General features: G+C 41.8%; 1 protein-coding gene across 7 annotated transcripts in view; it reads right to left on the bottom strand.

Annotated features, from left to right (window-relative positions):
• The window catches only part of ehbp1 (EH domain binding protein 1), a 157,150-nt gene that overhangs the window by 32,834 nt on the left and 99,850 nt on the right, over positions 1–24,466 (bottom strand). For 4 of the 7 annotated variants that reach the window (XM_069658235.1, XM_069658240.1, XM_069658233.1 and 1 more), the window contains 6 exons: positions 20,796–20,946; positions 16,415–16,714; positions 13,184–13,338; positions 7,560–7,698; positions 6,779–6,879; positions 3,437–3,560 (listed from right to left, as the gene is read on the bottom strand). In XM_069658235.1, coding sequence (XP_069514336.1) covers positions 3,437–3,560; positions 6,779–6,879; positions 7,560–7,698; positions 13,184–13,338; positions 16,415–16,714; positions 20,796–20,946 — 970 coding nt within the window. The remainder of the gene's footprint in view (positions 1–3,436; positions 3,561–6,778; positions 6,880–7,559; positions 7,699–13,183; positions 13,339–16,414; positions 16,715–20,795; positions 20,947–24,466) is intronic. The other 3 variants (XM_069658238.1, XM_069658236.1, XM_069658234.1) reach the window with 2 other exon arrangements.

Here is a 24,466-nt window from a genome sequence, read left to right on the forward strand (position 1 = left end):
TTACAAAGCATGGGCTTAAATGCTAATATGGGTAAAACAATCCTTTAGAGTACACTGAAATACTGCTAAACACTTAAAGGAAACTTTGAAGATGAATAAAGTTATAACTTTCTCTACAGTCTTCATTTCACCTCTGCTTCTCAGCGCTGACCCACGTTCCCCTTATGTCTCAAAGTTTCCACTGACTTTCTCATTATCTAATCTTATGTTGTGATCACATCTGAACTCTAGTTCAATTAAAATAGTGACAACTGCTGCTGAGACTTAATTCTGTCTAAACTACTCTTTAGTTAATGTTGTTTGCATCAGGGACCACGTACAGAAAAGATTAATCTCAGAAAAGACAAAAGATGCTTTGTACCAGATTTAGCAGCTAGCTAATGTCAATCTGTAGTCTCTGGGCAGGTGAATGTTTTAAATGCTTATTACTTTTCTCTGTCTTATTACTTACTTACTAAAACATGCTTTAGATCGGATACAATAAACTAAAATTCAGGTTGACATTAGATTGCATGAGAGGTTGTTCTGTGTGTTTCTAATAGGATAAAGTAGAGATGCTTTAATGGAGACAGAACTATGTGGTTGTTTGCAGCAGAGGGTCATTAAAGAGAAACCTGCATACTCAGGCAACTTTGCTTGGACAAATGTGTTTTGCAAATGATTTTTTTTTACAGAGAAGATTATCGTGAGAATTTAAAAATGTAGAAGTTGAGTAGAAACACTGAGTCCTTTTTAACAGGTTTTGATAAGGGTCTCACGTGACAGGTGATGTAGCCTTAATGCAGGAGTAGCACCTGTACGGACAGGCAGGAAATGAAAGGACTTGAGTTTGTGTTGTCGCTGTTTTGAAGCATTGCCTGGTTGCATTATTAAGATTAAAGGAGGAAATACTAGAGTTTTAGTCTTGGTTTACTTTCACAGAGATATAAAACTATTGGAGGCTGGAAAACGTTGGTTCTACTCTCATGCTAATGTCCATGTGTGAACACTTATAATGAATGAATCTGAACTGAAAAAGAGCAGACAGCAGGTTTTGCTTTATTTTAAGTTTTTTGAATTTTTAGGGAGACTCTTTTATAACAGTTTTAAACAGCTAATGGGAAGAGCTCACCAGGATTCAAAGAAAGTTAGGCTGTGATATTTATTTCATTGCAAAGTGGTACTTGTACATCTATCTAAACTATCAGGGAAATAAAAAGGACCTCTGGACTCTGCCTTGCAGAGTAAAACATATCAACATTTGCTGGTAGCTGGTGGTAATGTCTTGCTGTGTCCCCCAGTAAAGTACAGGCACCAGTCAGATGTGATGGATCAATACCGGATGTTTTGCTTACAGCCAATCAGCCGCAGCTTCAATCACACATTCTGGGTCCAGAGAAAAATATCTATCATCTATGACAGCCTATAGAAAGGTGACCTCAGTTGCTGAGGTGATAAAGGTTACTTTAGTTACCAGCTGTCACTGGCGCATCTCGCTCTGATGCCTCCAGACCTCGGCCTACAGGCACAATCCATAACCTATTGGATGAGTCTCTGGGATAAGTGCTGCAAAATGAGATATGGAAACAGAAATGCACTTTCACGAAGTGAGCAAGGTGCCCAACATCAGGTGGCAACTTTTTCCCCCATAATACCGTGCAATAAAAGTGTCATCACTACCAATTCAGGGTGCATTTTTCTTAATTTGGCATGAGCTTAAATAATGACTGATGTTTCAGAGTTAAGCATGGCCTTTACAGTATAAACATGTTAGGGTTCAACAGGCAACACAGACCAAAGGGGGCACTTTCAACATGTAGGTGTTAGTATATAGAATATAATACACATCATATCACCCATATTATTGTACTACAGCCCCAAGTCGTCGCAGTGTTGACTTGTGGAAACCACATTTTCTCGATTTCTTTCCACACTGATGTTATAAAAGGGTGAAAAGCAGGTGAATTTCTCTGCCTGATATCCTTTTATTATTTTGTCCTTGCCTTCCCTGTTGTCACCCTGTTCCTTTTTCTTGTGGATCATATTTTTCAGGAGGGGACCGCAGCTATATATATATATATATATATTTATATAACTATATAAAGAGAAATCTTTATGGCTGAAGGTGTTTGGAAGTAAATAACCTGGCGTCTTGCTGGCTAGCGGCTGGTTTATCAGTGGGTGAAGAAGAAGAAGGAAAAACAGCCCTTCAGATTGACACAATGGCACGCGCTCCGACAGGGGAAGAGGGCACAGAGGCAGGGAGGGAGGCGGGAAAAAAAAAAAGGAGGAAAGCGAACACAACAAACGGAGGGGAGATAGTCTCGATATCAGAACCCAAATGGGATGGGGATGGTGAGCGCAAATCCCACCACCCCAGTTTGCTTTTCTAAAAACCTCCTTTTCTATCCTCCTGTGTTGCTTTTTTAGGATTTTGGGCGCTAAATCCAGCAAGGAGGGCACTGATATATCAGAAAAGGCAAGAGAGCTGCTCCTAAATTACGACGGGAAATACTGTAGTTACACTTTCAGGACATTTGCAAATTTCACACTGGAACCGTGTTTTTTTTTTTTCCTAACAGCATTCTTGGGTGAGGAACGGGACGGTTTAGTATCACAAATGGGATGCTATTCTCCAATTTCAGTTAGGGACTTAACGGAGCCAAGGCCCCTCTTTTGGCTCGGCACACTGTCTCATGTCTTAACAAGGCTTTACCCCCGGCCAAATCTTAAATAAAAACCTCCCGAATCTGGCTCCATACGCCTAACCAGATTGCACTTTGTATGCTCGGGTGTGTAAGCATTTGTGTGTGTCTGTCGTGGATTTGTGAACTGTGTCGCTGCTCATGTTGTGTTTCCCCGTTCTTTTTTTTTTTTTTAACATTTCTTTGCCTCTCCCTCTCTCCTCCCTTTAACTCACCCTCGTCTTTCCTTATACAGCATATCAATGAAGGCCAGATATGTACTAGGGGAAGGAGGGTGTATGTGTGTAGCCGTGCATGGCTGAGCGCACTGTTCAATAGTGTGGAGGCTGGCTGGCTGGCTGGGGCCGCGGCTGGCAAACGGCTGCAGCGGAGACTTCGGCTGGGGCTCCGCTATCGCACCCAGTTATCGTTTCCCCCATGAAGGGCTCCCTTATCACCCCAGCCCAGAGAGGTCTCCCTTCTTCTCCCATCCCCGAGACACACTCCCTCCCCACCCAACCTTCCCCTCCCCTTCTCCACCTCCTCCTCCCTCAGCCCCCTCCCCATCCCCTCCTTTCATATCCACCCAGCGCTCCGTCGTGCAACATTCAACTGAGAGGGAGGGAGGGGAGGGGGCTTCAAAGATTCTCTCTCACACAAACACACACATAAACACACACACACAAACTCCCCGAGTGTACATGCGTGTGTATGTGCGTGCGTACGCTCAATTTGCCAAAACAGTTTTTCCAGTGTAATTGGGCTTGGGGTACCTGTGTCCATGAGATAGCGCAGCCTCTTCTCCACGCGCGCTGCTCGGGCGTCTATGTGCCTCTGCTCGCTCTCCAGTGCAGACAGCTCCCCAACCACATACTGACTGGTGTCTTTGAACGCCTTCTGTCAACCAGAGAGAGAGAGAGAGAGAGAGAAAGAGAGAGAGAGAGTGGTTATAAGAGAAAAAGAATGAGTGGTGCGATATAGCATTAAACAGAGACAGAGAAAAAAGGATGGAGGGATGAGACAGAATGAGCAATACAGAGATGGAATGAAGCAAAAAGGTAACAAGGAGACAAAAAAGAGAAAGAAGAAAGAAAAAGAAATGAAAAGAAATGTAAAGAAGAGGGAGGGAGAATTTAACAATAGTTGTGCAGTGTCTACAGAATTACCACACATGAAACAAAAGAACGTTTCGCTAGAGTTTATATAACAATAAGAGATGACACGTACAGCTAATGACAAACTGTTGCTGCTTCTTAGATCGACAGCTCTTCTCTATTACATCTTAACAACTTTATACTGCAGCAAAAAGAGCAGCAAAGCTTTAAATACCGTATCAGAGAACTCGAACCAAACAATCAGGTGAACACTTTTAAGGGATGTTCATATATAATCATTGGCCGAATCAAAAAGTAAACACTCAACATCTCAACCAAAAGAATAGAGGTAAAAAACTCCTCACTGTTTAACAAGTGCTTAAAGCGAATCCAAAAGATTAATGTATCAATTCAGTTATCATTATTGTGTGATTTTTGTGGGGTTCTGTACCAAACACTGATGTTGTCTTAATGCTATAAAAACAGCTGTGGGACGGGTCATATCTGCTCCTCGGCCACTCTTAATCTAAATGGTCTTTTTAAAGAGACAACTTTTGATTCATTTTTTAAACCTAATTAGGATGAAAATGATAATAAAGTAGAATTGGATGATAATCAAGGTAGGATAAAAAAAAATAGTAGCTAGCTTCCACTCATCAATGCGGTCAAAACCCCTTAACTGTGCTGTTAAAAGCTGTTTTTTACATTGCGGTGACGTTACAGCACCCTACCAGCTACCTTTGCCATTTTACATTGGACCAAGCAAGCCGGCGTAAATGGTAAATGGACTGTACTTACATAGCGCTTTTCTTGTCTTGCGACCACTCAACGCTGCTTTTACACTACATGTCACATTCATTCACACACTGATGGCACAGGCCTAAGTGCCAATCTCCAATCAGATCTATGCACATTCGTACCCGATGGCTATGCCACCTGGAGCAATTTGCCCGAGGACACTTTGACTTGTGACTGTAGCAGTCAGTGGGATCGAACCCTCAATCTTCCGATTGAGAGACGACCGACTCTACCACCGAGCCACGGCTGCACGGCGTAAAGCCCCCCCAGTGTTCGTTTTTTACATTGCGTTCCGGCATTGCGGAAGCAAAAGGCACGCCATGTGAACGAAAAGCGCGAGCTTCACATTCACACATTCACACATGTGGCGCTGTTTCGCCCTGCCGGCTGTGCCGTTTACACAGATGCTGTTTCACCTCTGTTTCGCCTCTGTTGCACCGCTGTTACTACCTCCGATGCCAGCGCAGAGGTGGAACGACTTCGCCCCACCATTTCGCCTCCGTGTGTTTTACATAGAAAAACACACTCCTGCATCAAATGCAGAATTGATTAAAAAAAAATCATTGACATCCCTAATGGCACTTTGAGCTTCAGTATATTGTCCAGTAATGTCTCAAACTGTTGACAGCCGATGCTCAATACACAATTAATACTCATATTAATGATGACACACCCACTGGTCATCCCTCACTGAGCTTAGGTCTTTCATCTTGAACTAGTCTGGTAGCCTTTAAGTAAACTTTTAATAAAAATGGTTTTCTGTTGTGAATATATAAATGAAAAGAGATTTTTGCATTGTAGTTTTTTACCCACCTGCAGGTTAAATGTCTCCATGGTCCCTAAAACTAAACCTTATAGCTCTCCTTACCCACACATACACACTCAGATGAGTCTAATACAAACACCAGCCATTCCATGACTGTACATACACACACACAGACACACACATCACTCTATAACTGACTGCAGTGAGTACTCACTCCATTCCTGACCCCTCTTCACCTCTGTCTCCTGACTGCTTGCTATTCTCCAGAGAAGCTCCTCTGAGTGAGGGAAATGTTTATTCAAATTCACTACTGAGGATGCATCCGAAAAAATATCTCCATTTTATTGCTGATGCACTTCATTTTTCTTAATGGGAAGGAGAACTAGTGAGCAGGAGAGAGAGAAAGTTTTTTTTTTTCATTCCACCCAGGCCAGCACTTTTTCGTGTACTCTCTCCAGCGTGTGAGTGTGTGCCTCTGTGCACGTGTGATTTGTGCGTGTGTGTGTGTGTCGATTCCCAGCAGCCCTCCCTCCCTCCTCTCCTTGCGCGCTCTCGCTCTATCACCATATTTTTCCTTGGCAAATCAATTTTACACATGATCAGCCCACTCCCCTTGCCGCGCTCGGCCCAGCCGTAATTAAGAGGAGGGAAATTACCATATATATTATATTAATGCAAACATCATTCAGCAGGTAATTCTTGGCTGATCGGGATAATGGAAAGGTTGAACACCCATTAACCCTGGGGCCCAGGCACTGGGAGGAGGAGGGTGTGGGTGTGTGTGTATGTGTGTGTGTGCGCGCGCGCATGGCACCGTGGGTGGAGGGTGCAGCAGGGTCGAGGGTAGGAGACGTTTGCTTGGGAAGAGAGATTCACCCCATGGTCTCCAGAGGCACACAAACTCAAACACACACTCACTGAAATAATAGCGTTCTTATAGACACACTCTTTGTACACACAAGTTCAAACCCAGGCTGAGGAGAGAGTGTGTGTGTACACTTGAAGGACACGTAGGCACACAACTTCTTTGCAGACACACGCACACACACCTCTAAATGGCAGAGCAGCTGATATCTAACATTGTTATAATTAACATGGCAGTTTGTTAGATCAATACTCGGATGTCTGCGTGGAGGAGAGAGGACAGGAAAGAGGGAGTGTGTGTGAGGATGAGAGGTGGACAAGGTGAAGAGGAGGGGGGGGGTTTAAGCAAAGAAGGTGCAGAGAGACGAGCTCAGTGATAGATTCATCTAAGACAAGACAGGAGAGTCGGGAAGAAAGCTGACAGGAAATAAAAAAGGGGAAGTAGGACACAACTTCAAATACTCATATATCTCTTAGTCTTTCTTTCTGTTCATAGTTTTCATTCTTTGCTTGCTAGTTGTTGCAGGTAAGAAGTATGCACTAAAAGCCGTCTGCAGACAAAAGTATAACTTATGAGAGAGAATATGACAAACCTCCTCTTCAAATGGTCGGCGAATATCGAGCTCCGTCGGTGAACCTCTGTCCTCCTCGGCCCTCCTCAGATCCTCAGGGATAGACTTTTGTCTCTTCACCTCTGGACGGATGAAGGACAGAAGGAGTGTGAAACAGTAACAGGACATTCTGAGTAAGATGCACACAGACGTTGAGAGACAAATGTTAATCCTGGTATTGATCCATAACGATATATAAAAGTGGTTTAACATGCTTATAGAGCCGGTGACTATTATTGTTGTTAAGTCTGCGGTTATTACTCTAACCACGATTAACGAGAAAGCCTGATTTTCTCCTGTACTGAAAACATTTTAGCGTCAGCCTTCAGTTCTTGGAGTGAATGAATATCTGCACTTTGTCTATATAAAACATTGTATACTTTCTTTATTGATGTAAGGTGTTCTTTGATTATTGGTGATTTTCTCAGCTGTTTGGATGGTGTACATGTCTGGCTTTAAATCTCAGAATATGCATTTAAGAAGTCAGGATTTCTGGTTATTTGTAGAGTTGAACTGCTGACTGTGTTAAGAAGCAACAGAGGCAGTGGAGAGTAAAGGAACATCTTCACACAGCTGGTTTCAGACAGCCGACAGCTGATCAATCAGGAGTTTCTTTTTGAATTACCACTGCAAGTCAAAGGTTTCTCCACGTCCTGCTGGTAACCTTCTCCCAGGTGTGAACTGCATGCATGCGAGTTGTGCAAACATACCTCCCTGTGTAAATAACATATGCATTTTGTGTTTGTGTCGCACTGTCCCTCACCTGGTCGGCTCTCCACATACTGGCTGAAGGACTTCAGCTGTGTTTTCCTGACGGCAGAATCCTTGTTGAAGACGACCGGGCTACGCAACCTCTCTGTCGCCCTGCGCAGCCGCTCTGCTCGCAACTCCTCGGCGTTATTCTGTCGAACACAAATAAGATGCGACTTCAGCTCGGACAAGTAATCATTACTGTTGTCATACAGTTGTTGAAGTCGGTATAAGTGAAATGTAAGCGATGAAATAGAGAAAATTTATAGACATTAAATGTCAGCTGTCTTCCTTACAGCTGATGTATTTTATTCCCAATATGTGATGAACACAAGCTTCTTTACGTGCTCAGAGTTTGCCTTGAAAAAAAAATGTTAAAAAAACAGACTAGTTGGTTTAACTTTAAATTATTGACTTAAAAAAAAGCGACATCAGCAATTAGTCTGCTGCCTCTCCACATCTCGTCTATTAGTTTGTCAGCCTCTGCCAGCCACTTAGATCTGCGCTCAGGCTTTTATTAGCGAACTGTTTCAGGATTTCACAGCTGCTCTGTAATTATTGTGATCAAACACATACACGCGCTCACACATCATCAGTGCATATACAAACACGTGCATGCACACCAACCTACACCTAATGACAAGCCATGAGATGAATCTGGGAGAGGTTGATATATTAGCTATATTGTGGTTTGCGTTACACTCACACACACGCTCATACACACACACTTATTCTTTCCCTCACTCATGAGAGAGACAAAAAGGAGGCAATTAACTTGACTTTCAACAAAACCTCGAGCCAGAAAATATATTCAAATTATGCAAAATGCAAAAAAAAAAAACGCTATTGTTTTCAAAGTGAACATGTGTTAAAAAGCTACACGCTCGCTTCTCCCTCTATCAAAAACGGCACGCAGAAATGCTTTATTACCAGGCCTCCAAATATGCCAAGCCGAGTGGAAAAAGAAACCGACTCGGGCTGAGATTGACGTTGTGGCAACGTTAATAAGACGGCGAAACGTGTAATAAAGTCGACAATTAGGGCAAACATGTTCCACTGCTTGAGACGGAGCGAGATAGTCAAGCAGGGCGTGCAGAGCGAGGAGAGCTAATAGAGACCGTGTGTGGGGGAACGAGCTGTAGATGGGGAGTTGTTAGTTTAGCTTCAGATTATTGACTTTCAAAAACAATGTCAGCAATTAGTCTGTTCTCACTTTGTTTCGTCTATTAGTCTGTCAGCTTCTGCCACCATCTTCAGGCCTTATGAAACCGAGGCAAATTTATTTATGGAGTGCTTTATACAAAATAGCCAATTAAACATTTTAAAACACAAGGCCACAGCCTGGCTGTGTGGAAGCTTATTATTTGTGTTTTGCATGTAAACCTTCCGGGCAGCAATAAAGAAGAGCAGAGAGTAAATTTGAACTACTGATTGTGGGAAAGTGAGGAAGAGGAACATTGAAGGCCTTCTCTCACTTTGCTGTTAGGAAACATCTGATGGTTTTTAATCACCTCCTACATAAATTAATGGAATCTCTCCATCTTCCAAAGAGGAGTGAGAGTCATATCATGTGGTTCAGTTCAGTTCATTTTCTATTATGACAGCCTGGACCTTCAAATGAGAGCTGTCCCAAGCTGCACTTAAATACCGTGATGACACAAAAATCATGTGATGTAACGTAGGGTGTCTGAGAGCCAAAGTTTCTGTCTCTCAGAGATCAGTGGGGCATGTTTATCTTCCCATTAATGTCTTTTCTCTGAAAGAAATGCTAACGTGAAATCAAACTCTGCTCAATTATGGGGCCATGTATTAATTACAATTGTTACACGGCTAATACTTGATTCTGATTGGTTAATTACAGCATTCTGAGGTCTGTTATTTCCCCATAACACACCGTTGTTATGAAGAACAGGTTGTTCCAGAGGACTAACTGTAATCATATCAATCTCCCGAAGTGCGGTAAATTCGACGTTGGCTTGTTTACAGAATGAAAAAAAGAAAAGGGATGAAAACAACAGAGAGAAAGCAATAGAGGTTAAAAAAATGCAAAACTGAAGGCTACGACAGAGAGATCTACAAAACTGAAGATGGCACATGACGTAAACATTAAACGGAACACTGTGTGGGATACGGTGGTGTTTAAAGACGCTGAATGACAACAGACTGACAGGGATGAGACAGAAAACTTCAATCAGGTGCTGCGCTGAATCATGCGACCCCATTCAGCTTGTCTTACTTCACCAACAGTGGAAATGCTTCCATTTAATCCGAGTATTAATAGCTAGGTTAGTTCATTTTAAGAAGGCTACGGAGTTAACCGTTGCTCTCACTGTGAGTGTAATGGACTTTTGGAAATAGAAAACAGAAATATACTCATTTTTAAATTAATTAAATCATTGCAAATCAATATTTTCTGTCAAATTATTGACTCGGTAAGTAAAGGCTGTCTTAAATATTTGATTCTGATTGGTTAATTACAGCATTCCGAGGTCTGTTATTTCTCAATAACAGACTGTTGTTATGTAGAACAGACCATTGCTAAGGATGCAGCTCAAGATAATCATTTTTTAATTAATAAAATCAATATTTTGTGTCACATGATTGATGCCGCATGTAAAAAGCTGTGTAATCAGGGTTCCATTCCGGGATAACAACCTGCTCACTATACAATATCCTTACTTGATAAATAATACACAAACACAAACAAACTTCAACTTACATTAGCAGAGCTCAAAACAATTGTGGTTTGGAGTTTCATTGCAATTTCAGACACAAACAAAGCACTCAGTTTTATAGTTTGCTACAAACAGGAGTCCATCATGTGACTGATTTTATGAATATTTCATCTTGTTGTTTGCAGTGTAACAAACACTGATAATTGGACGTCAAAGGATTTATTGGATTAAACATTGCTGTCCTTGTCATATTTTCAAGAGAAAATAACATTTTTGTGTGTTGGCTGGTGAAACTGTGAGCCAGTGCAATATCTAGAGGGAACTGTTGATTTAGCAAAAGAGGGACGTCCCAGGGGAGACTGATTAGGACACTGAGGCTGTCTGCCCAATTATTACTGATGGTTTCACTGGTGGGACTTGTTCACTGGACAACAAGCAGAGGTTAAACAGCACCGCTTCTGAGTAGACCTGTATGAACAACACACAAACACACCGCTATGATAATGACCTTTACTGGCCTTCATCACCTTCTTAAAACTAAAAATGTCTTTCTGTCTTAATCACACACACAGAACACCTGCCCACATGGCCACCCCTCTGTCTCCCTTTTACTCTCTGGGACCGGCAGATATTGGGGTGTCCCCTCCCTCTCCCCCTTTTCCCTCTCTTTCTTTCGCTCCCCCGCTTTATCTCTTATCGCTGCTATCATCGCTCAGGCAGTGGTGAGTCAGTGCTTTTGGTGTGCGCGAGTCTGTGAATGTGCATGCAGGGGGCTGCGTGACTAACGTCGCAGTCTGCTGAGCGTCGCATGCCCTTATCGTGCGCTACCAAGGCTGCGCATATACACAATCGCTAATGAGAGGGAAAGGGTGTGTGTGTGTGTGATGTTCCTGCAGGTCGTTCCACCCGCCTGAAGGACTTTTGGGATGCCCAATCCTCAAGGGACCAAACAGTTTATCCTTTATTTTTAAAGGACAGAAGAAAACCTATTAAACCACACATACACCGACATGTGCGCACATTTGTTTTCAAAATGCTTTGATTAATTATTTGTTTTATATTTTAGTAAGTCAGTTTTGTACAGCTTCACATTCATGTCAAACTGGTGACATTAAATGTCCTCAACATAAGGGGAAGATCAGAGAAGCAATTGAGTATAATACGCCTATTTATTGCATCTACTAACAAACAAAATAAAAAAAGACTTTCGAGAAAAAATATGTTGAAGTACTTACTTCAATAGAGTTATACCTCAAATTAAAGTTTTATATAGAGGGCTTGTGCAATGTAGACTACTGAGACAGGAGCCGTTGCGCCCTCTGACCTTTATCTTCAACAGCTGTCTCAGCTGGACGGGAAACATCTGATCAAGACAATATTTTTTTTTGCCTTTGACTTTATAAGTTAGTACAGCTGAAGAGCGACTGGAAATACCGGGAAGAGAGAGTGGGGAGGACATGCACCAAATAGACTTTGTCTCTGTGTATGGGGCGCCTGCTCTACCGACTGAGCTAAACGGCTTTTAAAGGTTTTCTGACTTTTAAATTAAGGACCAACTATTAAAATAATCGATTAATCCATTTGAGTAATTTCTTTCGGTGGAAAATAACAAAACTCTTTAATGTGAATATCTCCTGTTTTCTGTACTCCTCTCTGGCAGTGAACTGAATATCTTTTGACATTTGAGGACGTCAACTTTGGCTTTTGGAAACAGTGATCAGCATGATTCACCATTTTCTTACATTTTACAGACCAAACACCAAATCAACTAATTGATAATATAATTGACAACATTTTGACAGTCAAAAAACAGTAATTGTTAGTTGCAGCCCTTGATTACATGAAACTGTAGGTCATCAGACAGATCATATATTGATGTGCTTAAAAACAGAGTCCTGAAAAATGCGCCAGCAGCAAAATCTCTAATTCTAGATCAAACATTGTTCTTAAACTCAATGTATTCAAGTGTGACGGACAGTTAGTGTTCTATATATACAGTATAATAAGCTGTTAAATTTTTAAAGGGCCATTATCCTGAGAGGGTGTAATACATTCACCCAGAAATACCCACACACATCTCTACCCCAAAAGCGATGGAGCTGCCATGTTAGCTGCTGACCACTGACTCAGGACGAGTTCGTAATTCAGTTGAATGTAAACTTTAATATCAAGCAGGATGAGACACTGACTACACACACTTTTTTTGTCAGGTGTGGTGGGTGGGGTCTCAACCAAATGGTGATTGTACTTCTGTGAGGGTCAAGTCGTAACAAACACACATACGCACTCCTCTGGCCTTGAAGGACTAAGCCTTTTAGGCTTTGAACACAAGAGGGTGTTTATGTGAATCGATGATCAAAGACACCCTGTGTCGCCATAAGCACGGAGGGTTTCACTTGTACTGACAGCCACACACACACATACACACAAACGCACACACACATACACACACACACCTTATTCCACTTGACATTCAAAATCAATTAAACAGATGTTAAGACTGGCCGACTACTTGTTGTTGACTCAATATTCACATCAGAAGATATAGACACAAGCAGCAGCAACAACCCGCCCCCCCTCCCCACATTTCCTGTCTGAAAAGGTCACAGTCAATAGACGAGGACTGCTACATGTTATGTAGAGCATTATGATGCGAGTGTGTGTGACTCATGGCTTTAGACAGACTCATATGGACAAGAGAGGGATAAACTACGGTCTTACATGAAGTGGTCCGACTGACTGATGTGTACACAGGGTCAGCCCGCTGACAAGCAGGGTCAATCGGACCTGATTGATTGGATGACCCTTTGATGGTGTGGGGGGGGGGAGCAGGGAGAGACAGTAAAAGAGAGAGAGAGAGAGAGAGAACGAGAGAGAGAGAGATAAAAGGAAAGAGAGGTGGAGAGAAAAAGACAAAGAAAGAAAATACAGACGGGTGTTTTAAAGGCGAGTAAGTACGTACCTCCTGTCCCTCTGCAGGGCTGAGTGGGGAGGTGGAGGAGGCAGTGGGTGAGGATGAGGAGGAAGTAGAGGACGGGGATGAAGGGGAGGTGGCTCTTCTTGGGCTGACCTCTACTAGCTTCTTCAGCTTCAGATCCACATGCTTACTATTTGTACCTGCAGACAGAGAGAGAATAAAAGATAACGATTACAAACAGTCAATTTATAAACAAAAAACTAACACACACACACACACACACACGCACACACACACGGACAATCTCGGGAAGTTAGAAAGACGAGGAAGAGGAGACCACTTAGTTTGCATTTCATTCATGTCCTCACACACTCGGGCAAAGCCATTGATAAGGAACATATATCACAAGCACACGAGTGGGGAGAGATACACAGTATACTGTATACATATATATGATGTGTGAGACGGATAAAGATCTGGACAGACTCGGCAGCCTTAAGTCCTGTTTGTACTGCGGAGAGCTGCTCAGGAACTGACTGTACATCGCTGGGACTATCACCATGGTAACCATGGGGGCAAGATGGAGGGAGAAAATCAGAGAAGAACAGGAAGAGGGGACATGTCTCAACTTTTAAGTGCTTCCTTCATACTTTCATAGAGTTTATAATATTAAGTTGATCTTGATAATATTTGAAAACAGGAGTATAATTTACCAACTTTGCATATAATTTTGCATTTTATTTTTTTATGGTTAAAAACACTAAAGTGTCTCCCAATATGACAGCTGATGATGCCAAAAATATTTTCACATTTATGCTGAAATGGTCTGATCGGATAATTTCCTTCTTCCCTTTTCAAACAAAGCGACAATCTCCGGTGTTCAAAAATGAAGCCAATGCAAAAATTAAAAAAATGCAGTTCCTCGAGTGGCAACTCGAGACTGGCTCCAGAAACCAAGAAATAACATTACAGCAAATGGGAAAATGCCAATTTCTACAGCAGAAATAAACACTTGAGTGACAGGTAGCTACTGCTGGCTGTCTGCTAGACGTCAACACAGACACACGTCAGTGAACTTAACTTCTGTTTGTGTTGTTGGAGCCTTTTTGGGATTTTTTCATTCAAAGTTTGGACAAATAATCATGATAATAATTTATGGAACTTTCTGGCCGTGCAAGAAGTCTGAGCTCCAGCTTTTCAGGGAGTTAAATGCCAGTATTATTGTACTAAGTAGCAGATATACTGTGCTCGCTTTCACTGGCTTGTTAGCCTGTTCAGTGTTTGTCAAACATTTATTTAATCTTAGGCCAGAACATAGGAGTCAGAAGTTGTTAGCGGACCGTACTGATGAGACGATTGCTTATTTTACGCTTCCCGTTACTTGTAGTTCACCCGCTGCTACCTCACTGGGCGAGCGAGCGGCAAGTCCGCTACTTCTTTAGTCTGATAACTAATCACCTGCAGTCAGTCACCGACACAAACAGAATCTCCTCCTGGGAAAGTTAAACCAGCTCATTCACAAGCTAATGGATCAGACACAGACTGTTTAGCTTTGATAACTTGGTTGAATTTAATATTGTGGCTTTTTCAATGATTTGGGGTTTTATTTTTAACCAAAAGTGACCACGTTTTGAAAAGAGGATGGAAAACCAAGAGAATGTGTTCAGTAGGTTTGATTAGTTGACACCCTACATTGCCGCTCAACGCGGCCCAAGCCTAAATTGTGCACAACTTTAACAACTTTATTCAACCTATATTTTTCACTAGCAATATTCCTATTAAGATACAAATATTATTTTCAATTGAGTGCTGGCCAAGACAGCAGCATAAAAAAGCTTCACCTGAAGAACAAATAATTTAATCGGCAAGTCGAATACAAATTAACCCCGTGTACAGAATGGAGATATTAACTGTAGAGACCAAAACTCATTATGGTAACAGGCAACAAACATGTTTAATTCTGTTGTGAATATTGGCATTTTAATAATAATAGTGATCTCTGGGGATCGACTCGCTTTTCAAGCCAGCATTGAATTCCAAGGGCTCCAATTTTGGGCTCCAATTTTACCTCTTGATCAAAACCCTGCTCCCTAACAATCGTGCTTATCTCCCTCTTTTCATTCCATCTGTCAAACCTAACCTCCTTCCTGTCTTTACTCCCATTCATCCCCACTTTGTTGTTGTTCTTCCTACTCGTCCTTTCTCCCTGTTCCCTCAATTTATCTCCCTTTTTTGCCTTCCAGTAGCTGCGTACAGCTGTATTTTGCAGGGACTGGTAACCACAGCTCCCCTGCCAGGACAGACCACTGCACTGAAGAAGATGAAAGAACAGGAGGGCAACCGTTTCATGTGTTGCCTCCCTCTGCGACACACACAAACACACACACACAGAATGATGCATGCATACAGATGCCAAGCACAGACACGCTCTCTTGAACTTTGTCACAAACAAGGACATACAATGAAAGACGTAACACACACAGTATACACTAAAACACAAATGCACCGTCCGCAGAACGGAGGAGTTCAGGGGAATGACCTCGGCTGCAGGAACATTTAGGGAGATTGAAGTAAAAGCTACTTTAATGTCACAATCATCGCCATTTTGTTAAGGACTACTTTAAAAACAGCACCAACAAAAGAACAAAATAAGAGAAACTGACGAACGGTGGAAAAAAAAGAGCCAAATAGAGATACTGCACTTCAAAGCTGGAGGAAGCATTCGACTGTTTTCATGTTAGTTTCTTCTGGTACCTCGCCGTACTTTCACCTATCTCACATCGGCAGTGAATTTAGGAAGCAAATAAAATGAAATTAAACACAAAACAAAGTAATTAGTTTACGTCTGAAGATTTGAGCGAATGCTTTCCTGAAGATATGATTTTATTTTTGTCTGGGGAGCACTTTTCAGAGTTTATTAATTACTACTTAAAGAAGTTTCTAATGAAAGAAAAACACCACTAACAATATAACAACTCTCAACCAATGTATACTGAAAGTTTGCTCCTTCTGTGTGAAGAACTAATGAGCACAGAGCCCACAGGAAGCAGGGGTACGTAAATGGAGGTTAAAGATATATGGTATATGTTTTGTCACGTGTGTCACTTGTTAGTTATAGAATAGTAAGTTCTTAATAGATTTATTGTGAGTGAGGTTGTGTGAAGGAAAGTATGCAAAATATGCAGGAAAAATACCAAGTAAGGTCAAGGAAGAAAGGTAAGTTTGTTAGAAACAGTGAAGCATGCAGCACCACACAGCCTCAGCCAGTGAGTTTACCCAGAGAAGTTAGCTCAGAGCCGGGGTTAGTAAGCTCCAGGTGCCGCTGAGTGCTGGAGGTGGCTGGAAGAGGAGCCTCCAGTGGCAGTGTGTTAGTAACCAGCGCAGATGCAGATGTGGCAGCAGCAACAGTATCATCATCATCCTCCTCTTCCTCCTCCTCCTCCTCCTCCTCATCATCATCACCATCATCATCACCACCACCAAAATGTAGCTGCTCTTCCTCAGCTCCCCTTTCTTCCTTCTCCTCACCCTTTCCTCCATCATCCTCATGATGAGCTCTCAATCCATCTAAGTAATCTGTAGGTACGGAGCGGGACAGAGGGAAGGATATGTGAAAGGGAGTGAGTCAGGGAGAAGAGGGAGCAAAGTGAGAAGTGATAGTAGAGGGATGAATGGAAGAGAAGAAAAAGAAGAGGTGTTAAAGAAACCAAAGGCCAAAATGAAGACACAGGGAGGAGTGTAGGAAAAAACTTGGTTAGTTTGGTAAAACTCTTAACACAGTAAAGTACATACGTACGTACATTACGTGAATTCAATTATCATTGTCTCAAATATCCCTAAATATGTAATCCTTCATAAATGTCTTCTCTCCCACACGTGACTGGATGATGAAACCCTTTCTGTTTGCAAATAGATCAACTCTCTTTAGAAATAGGAACTTTCTTTCTTTAAAGTTGTAATCTTGAAGATCTCAGTTTCGTTCTCTTTGGCGGCACCTAAGGCGATAAACAGTAATTGCAGGAGCACACTTCCCAGATATCCAGACAGTGTTGCATGTGTGACGTCCACGGTTGGCTCTGGTTGTAACTCTTGATTTTTCTCGCTGACGGTCGCTTTCCTTTTTAGACTGTTTGCTTCATCTGAGCGTCGAATTTGTGTCTTTTTTTTTGGATCTTCACTTATTTTTGAAGTTGTATCTGTAGTCATCGATCTTTTCTTTGTTTGTTCAGCCATAGTAGATTACCGTTTACTCGCAACACTTGCAGAGACCGGAGAAGCAGCCGCTTAGCTCCGCCTACCCTCTCTGGCAGACCAACCACTGCTGGCTGATGGAAAACGTGTCACTAACTGGGCGCCACTTGTGATTTTATCTGCGAATGTCGGCACAGACACCCAGTCTGTAATACTGCAAATGCAAAGTCTTTCATCAGTGGGCCATAGGCTCAATTACCATTGTGAAACCTCATTCGGCGATAGATAGTGACTTAACAGACATTTATTTAAATGAACATCTTGGAGATTATTACTTTAATGTTACTTAAGGCAACCGGTTTGCCAAACTCCTCCCTGACTCTCTGACATATGATCTTGTGTTTCCTGCATTTTCCTGAAAGATAGGCAGCAATAATTTCAAATGATTAAAATATAACTCCTTTAAACGTTGAGAAAATAAAGTTCAGCAAACTAGACTTGACCTAATGTCTAACTTAGGTCTGCTCGTTTTTAGACATCTTAATGTGCAAGTGTTAGATGTTACACCTGTGTGTGCAAATACCTAACAAATTAACATTCAATTTTCATTTCAATAAGTAAACATCTAACTTCATCAATACTGTGAAAAGGCAGAAGATTTCACCTGAGAGACAAAGAGAGACTCTGATTGATTGGCGTGCATCTATCCGTTTGAGTTCTTGTGCATCAGAGCACAAATATCTGACACCCAAAGTGAAACTGAGACCTCTGTTTAATTCCCCTCATTCAAAGATCTGCTGCCTGCCTCTCTTGCTCCAGATAAAAGGAGTTGGGGCAAACAAAAACCCCGAAAACATGAAAGCACATATTCCATTAAGTCTCCTGAGGGGCTCAATAGAAACAACAGTGTCTCCATATTAGGAACAAAAGAGAAAAACATGTTAGAAAAGCACAAATGGAGACCTGAGCAGCTCTAGCTGCATGGATAACCCACTATGGATTAAAACAAAACAATCAGTAAACAGCTTCTGACATTGCAGGCTCCCTCCTCTGCTATTTACTACTTGGTGGTTAGAGAGACTGAGAACAAAGAGAGAAGGAGGGAGAGTCAAAATAACAGCATTTCCTGTTTTTTTTTTCTTTTTTCTAATTTGCTAGCTACGATGCGGAGCGTGCTTGCGAGCGCCGTTCCTGCGTGGCTGACTGGGGCCTAATTAATGGGAGGCCATGGTGATGGAGTTTGGAAAGTTTCTTTGCGGGCAGACACTTGGAGGGGGCAGCCCGAGCTGCATTAAAGGACCGTGAATGGTGTTGAGGGGAGAGAGGGAGGAAGACAGAGAGAGGGAGAGAAAGAGAGCGTGGGGGCTAGGATTAGCCGTTCTGCTCGGCAGGCCTTGTGTATCACAGCCAACAGCATTTCTCTCTCCTCACCTCGCCCTCCTCCTCTCCTGCTCCCTTCTTTTGCTAAAACCCCATTTTTAATGAGATCAACAATTAGTTCAATTCAGAAAAGCTGAAAGAGCAAATAAATCAAGTGCGTCCCTCCCTCTGCCTCGCTGTCTTTCTCTCACCTAACAAGTCACTGATCTCACTTCTTCTTGTTTGGGGTTTATTAGTTTTCCATTTGTTTGCTCATCTCTTCACTCACCACGCTCAGGCTTCTTCTGACCTATCTACTTCTCCTTCTCCTCTCTATAAGTCATCTTGAACTTCAATAATCAGTCGATTTATCAATTTAGTTGATTGACAGAAAATGAATTGGCTCATATTTTGATCATCAATTAATCCTCTGACTCATATTCAAGCAAAAATGTCCCATTAAAAGATTCTTTGATGTAAACTTTGAAATTGTTGCGTACTATTCTCTGTCATGTGTCTATCTCATTAACTCTACAATTTAATCACCAAGAATTCTAATAATCGATTATTACGTTTGGGTATTTTTTAAGTGGTAATCTCAAAGCTGTCAGTGTTGTTGTCTTTGGCGGCACCTGTGGTGATAGGCGGTAATTGCGGCAGCACACTTCCCAGATATCCAGACAGTGTTGCATGTGTGACGTCCACGGTTTTCACTTATTTTTGAAATTGTATCTGTAGTCATCGATCTTTTCTTTGTTTGTTCAGCCATAGTAGATTACTGTTCACACGCAACACTTGCAGAGAACGAAAAAGCAGCCGCTAAGCTCCGCCTACCCTCTCTGACAGACCAACCACTGCTGGCTGATGGAAAATACGTCACTAACTGGGCGCCGCTTGTGATTTTTTATGCGCAAGTCGCCACAGACACCCAGTCTGTAATACTGCAAATGCAAAGGCTTTCATCAGTGGGCCATCGGCTCAATCACCATTGTGTTCCCTCATTCGGCGATAGCGTGACTTAACAGACATTTATTTAAATGAAAAGTCCAACTTTTGTGATTATAGCTTCTTAAATGTGAATATTTTCTGTTTCTTGCCTCCTCTATGACAGTGAACTGAATATCTTTGGATTGTGGATAAAAAAAAAAGGCATTTGGCGACTTCATCTTGGACTTGAGAAACACTGAATGTCAATTTTTGGACATTTTCAGGGAGCAAACAAATAATTAATTTATCAGGAAATAAAATTGAAAATATTCATAAGTTGAAGCCGTAGTTTTATATCATGGTAAACAGAGCAAGGATTTTGACTTTCGATCAAAGAAAATAACTCATTGTAAGATATTTTTTATGGCATATTTCATGTCATTTTCTCATCTCTACTTTGAATCTATATCCATTATATATCAAGCGGTTTCTTCAACCCTTTTGTTTTCTCAACTTCTCAAACTCTTCCTCCTCATCGGTCTACGCTCTCACCTTTCATTTGCATGCAGTGCACCTGATCTACCTGGACAGCACAACCAACAGAGGGGTTTTAAATCTGAAACAAATGATGATAGTGGTCTAATAATGGTCATTACCAAAACAACTCCAATTTCAAGGAAATGGAAAGCAGTGGGATAGGCGCACTGCAACATTTGCTTCCCCTGCAAGCCATTATTAGAAGTGTTTGGTATTTTGAGCATAATTTGGCCGCACAATGTGGTGTGTTGATTAACAATTACTGGGCGAACGAGACGAGGGAGGAGTCGCAGGGTAAATTGCTGTTCTGAATATGAGGGTGGTGCATTTTAGACCTGCGGCCGTTGTCAAACGGCAATTTGTTTTTCTCTGAGGATTAGGCAGGACCCCTTTAGAGAGCATAATGGAAGTGTGTGAGTCATGGCATGTGTGGATGAAGAAAGGAAGTGTATGGCAAAAGCGCGCTCGTGTGACTTTTCTTTTGTATTTTAGTTAATGAGCATTGAAAAGAATAGGAGTGTGTGTTAATATAAGGCCTGTTAATCACACTCCAAAAGCATGATATAAAAACGCTTTGTGTCCATGATGCATATATCGCCATGCTGTCTTGTGTGTGTGAGAGGATGTTCAGGTGTGTGCTGACCTCCAGCAGGACCAGCCTTGCTGCCCTTGCCTCTGTCAGTGCTGGAAGGGTCCAGCATGCTCATGTCAGACATCTTGACTCCTGATCGAGCCTCAGCTATCAGCTGCCTGGCTCGCTCTCTCAGCTGTCTCCGCCGTTCTGCATCCCGCTCCTGCACACACACACACACAAAGAAAACAAAGGAAATGTTAGTGAATTTTGTGAAAGTAAAATGATAAAGAAAAAAACTATTGTCAAATGAACTGTTGCATCATAAGGTATGCTTGGAATTTGTACAATTTCAGGATTATTACAGACATGGAGATCAAGCTTTTCTGGGCCTGATCCCGGCTCTGAACATCTCTGTATAATTGGGACTACTTTAAGAATACACACCGTAAATACTCAAGCCACTATACTCATTAATTTATACACAACTACAACAAAATACATAAGAAGAAGTTTTGTTATCAAAATGGATGTTCCCATCCGAGTGCATTATGGAGTTACGAGCGTATAGACAGACACACACACCTACACTCACATCATCTTGGCACTAGACATACAGTATTGAGCCGTCACCATCAGAGTAATGGCAGAAATGCCATTTTCAGACCGATCCAATCTGATCCTCCTGATAGCACAGGCCACCGCACACACATACACACACTTACAGAGAAAACAGGAAACCTTGATGATGTCAACTTAACTGATGACGACCCAACCGAGCACACACACACACACACACGTACACACAAGAGCACGCTCAATACACAGGCTGGGAGTTTATATGATAAGCAGGTAGAAATACACACATGTTCAGGACAATTGTTAAGAAAATAAAAAGTACTTAAGCTGTTAAGTCGAGATATTTTAAAGACTGGGGTTGTTGTGAATGAAGAGAATTCTGGATGATACAAACTATCCTAGGTGCATGATTCAGGCCTCTGTGACAAAAACAACACAAGTTAAGAGGCGCGCTAACTCCACCTTGGTCCCACGCGCACAAACGCGTCTTACACAGCTTAACCCGAGCGCAAACACACACCTACACTCTAAAACTCCACCTTGCACCCCCCTTTTCAAAACATACACAACCACATGTGACCCAAGGGAGAGTGAGTCTGCATTTCTCTGTCACCGTTCTCCCTCCCTGTGGTTTCCTGTTAATCAGGCTTCTCCATATTGAGGCAGGGGTTTTAGGGCTGGCCTATTGAAGACGTCCATTTAACCATTAACAAAACAAGCAGCGCCTGCTAATGAGCTACATCTCTCCATTTCCATGTCAATTGTTTGTTTGTAGCCATTGTTAGGCCGGGACAATGGGGCTGTATTGTAAATGACAGCAACCCTAATGCACTCTGTGTGCGTGTGTGTGTGTGTGTTAGAGAGAGCCCAAGGGGATGCCCACAGGGAGAAGGGAGCACACCTTAGAGAGAGACTGATAAAGGGAGAGAGAGACAGTGTCAGAGAAAAAGAGAGAGACAGACAGAAAGAGAGATAAAGAGTGAGGAGGGGAGCAAGAGGAGAAACGGGTGTTGATAGTTCCTGTAGAAAAGTATCAAGTGTCACTTTTCTGCCTAACAAAGCAGGAAAAAAATATGGGTTAGTATGCTTAAAGCTCCTATGAGGAGTTTTTAGCATGTTATGTAACAGACTGAACTAATACAGGTGACCTTCAAAGGCAAATAAGGCTACCAGGAATAAGACTGACTATTTCTATATAGTTATTTTTAATGTTGAGGTGATTAACAGCATGCTGCTGAAACAGTGTTTGTTTAAATTTTCCAAGGCATTTTGCAAGGCAAAGTTTCAAATGAGTGATACTTTAGAGGACCTACGATGGAGCCCTGTGGAACACCACAAGACAGACACTCCTGGTAATACAGTTTCTTTTCTTAAAAGAAATCAAGGGATGAATATGGTATTTTCAAAAATCTGAACTGTTAACAGAAGCTTGAAAATAAGTCAAACTGGATTGGAACATGAGGATCCGAGTGTGTCTCTTTAGCAGCTTCTTTGAAGAGTTGGAGGATTTCTTTTAGGACACAATGGCTTTCCTAAAAATAACCCATATCGGTTAAGGATGAAGGCCAGTGTTAAAATTTCTCTAATTTGTACTGTATAATTTCTTTAAGGATTAATAAAGTTCTATCTTATCTTATCTTATCTTATCTTATCTTATCTTATCTTATCTTATCTTCAGAAAATAAGTTGCTGTGGTCTCAGGAGTCAATGTGTCTCTTCTATTTAATGAATGATAGTTGGCAGAACTCATTTTGCATTTTCTATTAGGTTTCTAGTGGCTGAACACTGAGCCAAGGCCTGCAATTATATATTGTTTTTATGACATAAAAATGAATCCCGTTTCCTCCTTATGTTTTCTTCCAAAATGTATTTCTTTCCATACTCACTTCCTCTTTCTCAGTATGTTTTTTATGTAGGCATCTCCCTACTTTTATAAATGTAATATGATAAACAGTAATGTCACTGATGGCCTTCTGGCTACGGACTGGTTCTGATATCCAATCTGGCCTTTGCAGATATGGATATGACTACCAATTTAAGTGTGCCTTTGTGTGTGTGTGTGTCTGTATGTATATATACATACAGCCAGGGCCCCAACACACTACGAAAACACCCCATTGCATTATTGTTGTCGGCCATTTTGGGGACAGGAAATGGGAAATTGACTTTGCCTATCCAGAGGCTAGGATTAACGCTACAGAAAAATGCATCTGACTAGCGCTTAACTCGGTCAGCTAGACTCACTGATTAGAAAATATGAGTATGTGGTGGAGGTGAAACAAGGAGAAGGAAGGAGAGGAGGGTTTTGTTGTTGTGTAAAAAACAATGAGTGACACGATCGAGGATCAAATCTTTCTGTGGCCAAGTGAGTAATCTTAAACTGTTGGACTATGACAAAAATCATGTGTGAAAGAGTTTCATACAAAGCAAACACAGCGCCCACAGGGACATTACTCCAATACGTCATTTGGGGTGCTTTAAAAAGCCAACTCCTTGTCGGACCTGTTGACATTTGATGTCTGTCTACCAAGTCTTACCACCTCTGAAATCCCAATTACAACCCATTGTAATGGAGGAAGATGATATGGCAGAACTTTCTTTATTCATATAGTAGACTTGTTGACCAGATAGTGATGAAATGCCATCTAGTGGACATTTCACTAAAACAAAATAATAATCACATTTTCAAACTTGTAAAGTGGTGATGGATATTACACATAATGGAAATTATACGTACAACGGCCAATTCATTGATAACGTGGGGCACTAACAACCTCTGGATGTGAAAGTAATGAGTAAAGAACGCCCAAACCCAACCAGCAGCGTCCTTACATGATCAAAGCCATGATGAAAGAAGAAAGTAGAAAAAAAGGAGAGAAAGTGTGTCAGCTGGTGGTCAGTGGGAAGTACAGCTTCAAGAATGGAGACTCAGGAGGAGAAGACACTTTTCTTTGTAAATGGCGACAGCAGGAACAATCGTGTACTGTGTCTTCCATTGACTGCTGGGAACATCCAGGGGAAGAGAGGCTAAACGGTTGAGTGCAAGGCTGAGACAGAAGGCTCCTCTGTGGGGTTGGCGTCAGGGTGAGGAGCCCTCTTCGCTCTGGAAGCTCTTTTTGAGCAGGGGGAGCAGGTTGTCGGCTTGGTTGCTCTTTTCTGGGCAA

Source organism: Semicossyphus pulcher, unplaced genomic scaffold (genome assembly GCF_022749685.1).
Source record: "Semicossyphus pulcher isolate SPU_LCO1_2020_fin unplaced genomic scaffold, fSemPul1.0.p SCAF_12, whole genome shotgun sequence".
Classification (NCBI taxonomy): Eukaryota; Metazoa; Chordata; class Actinopteri; order Labriformes; family Labridae; genus Semicossyphus; species Semicossyphus pulcher.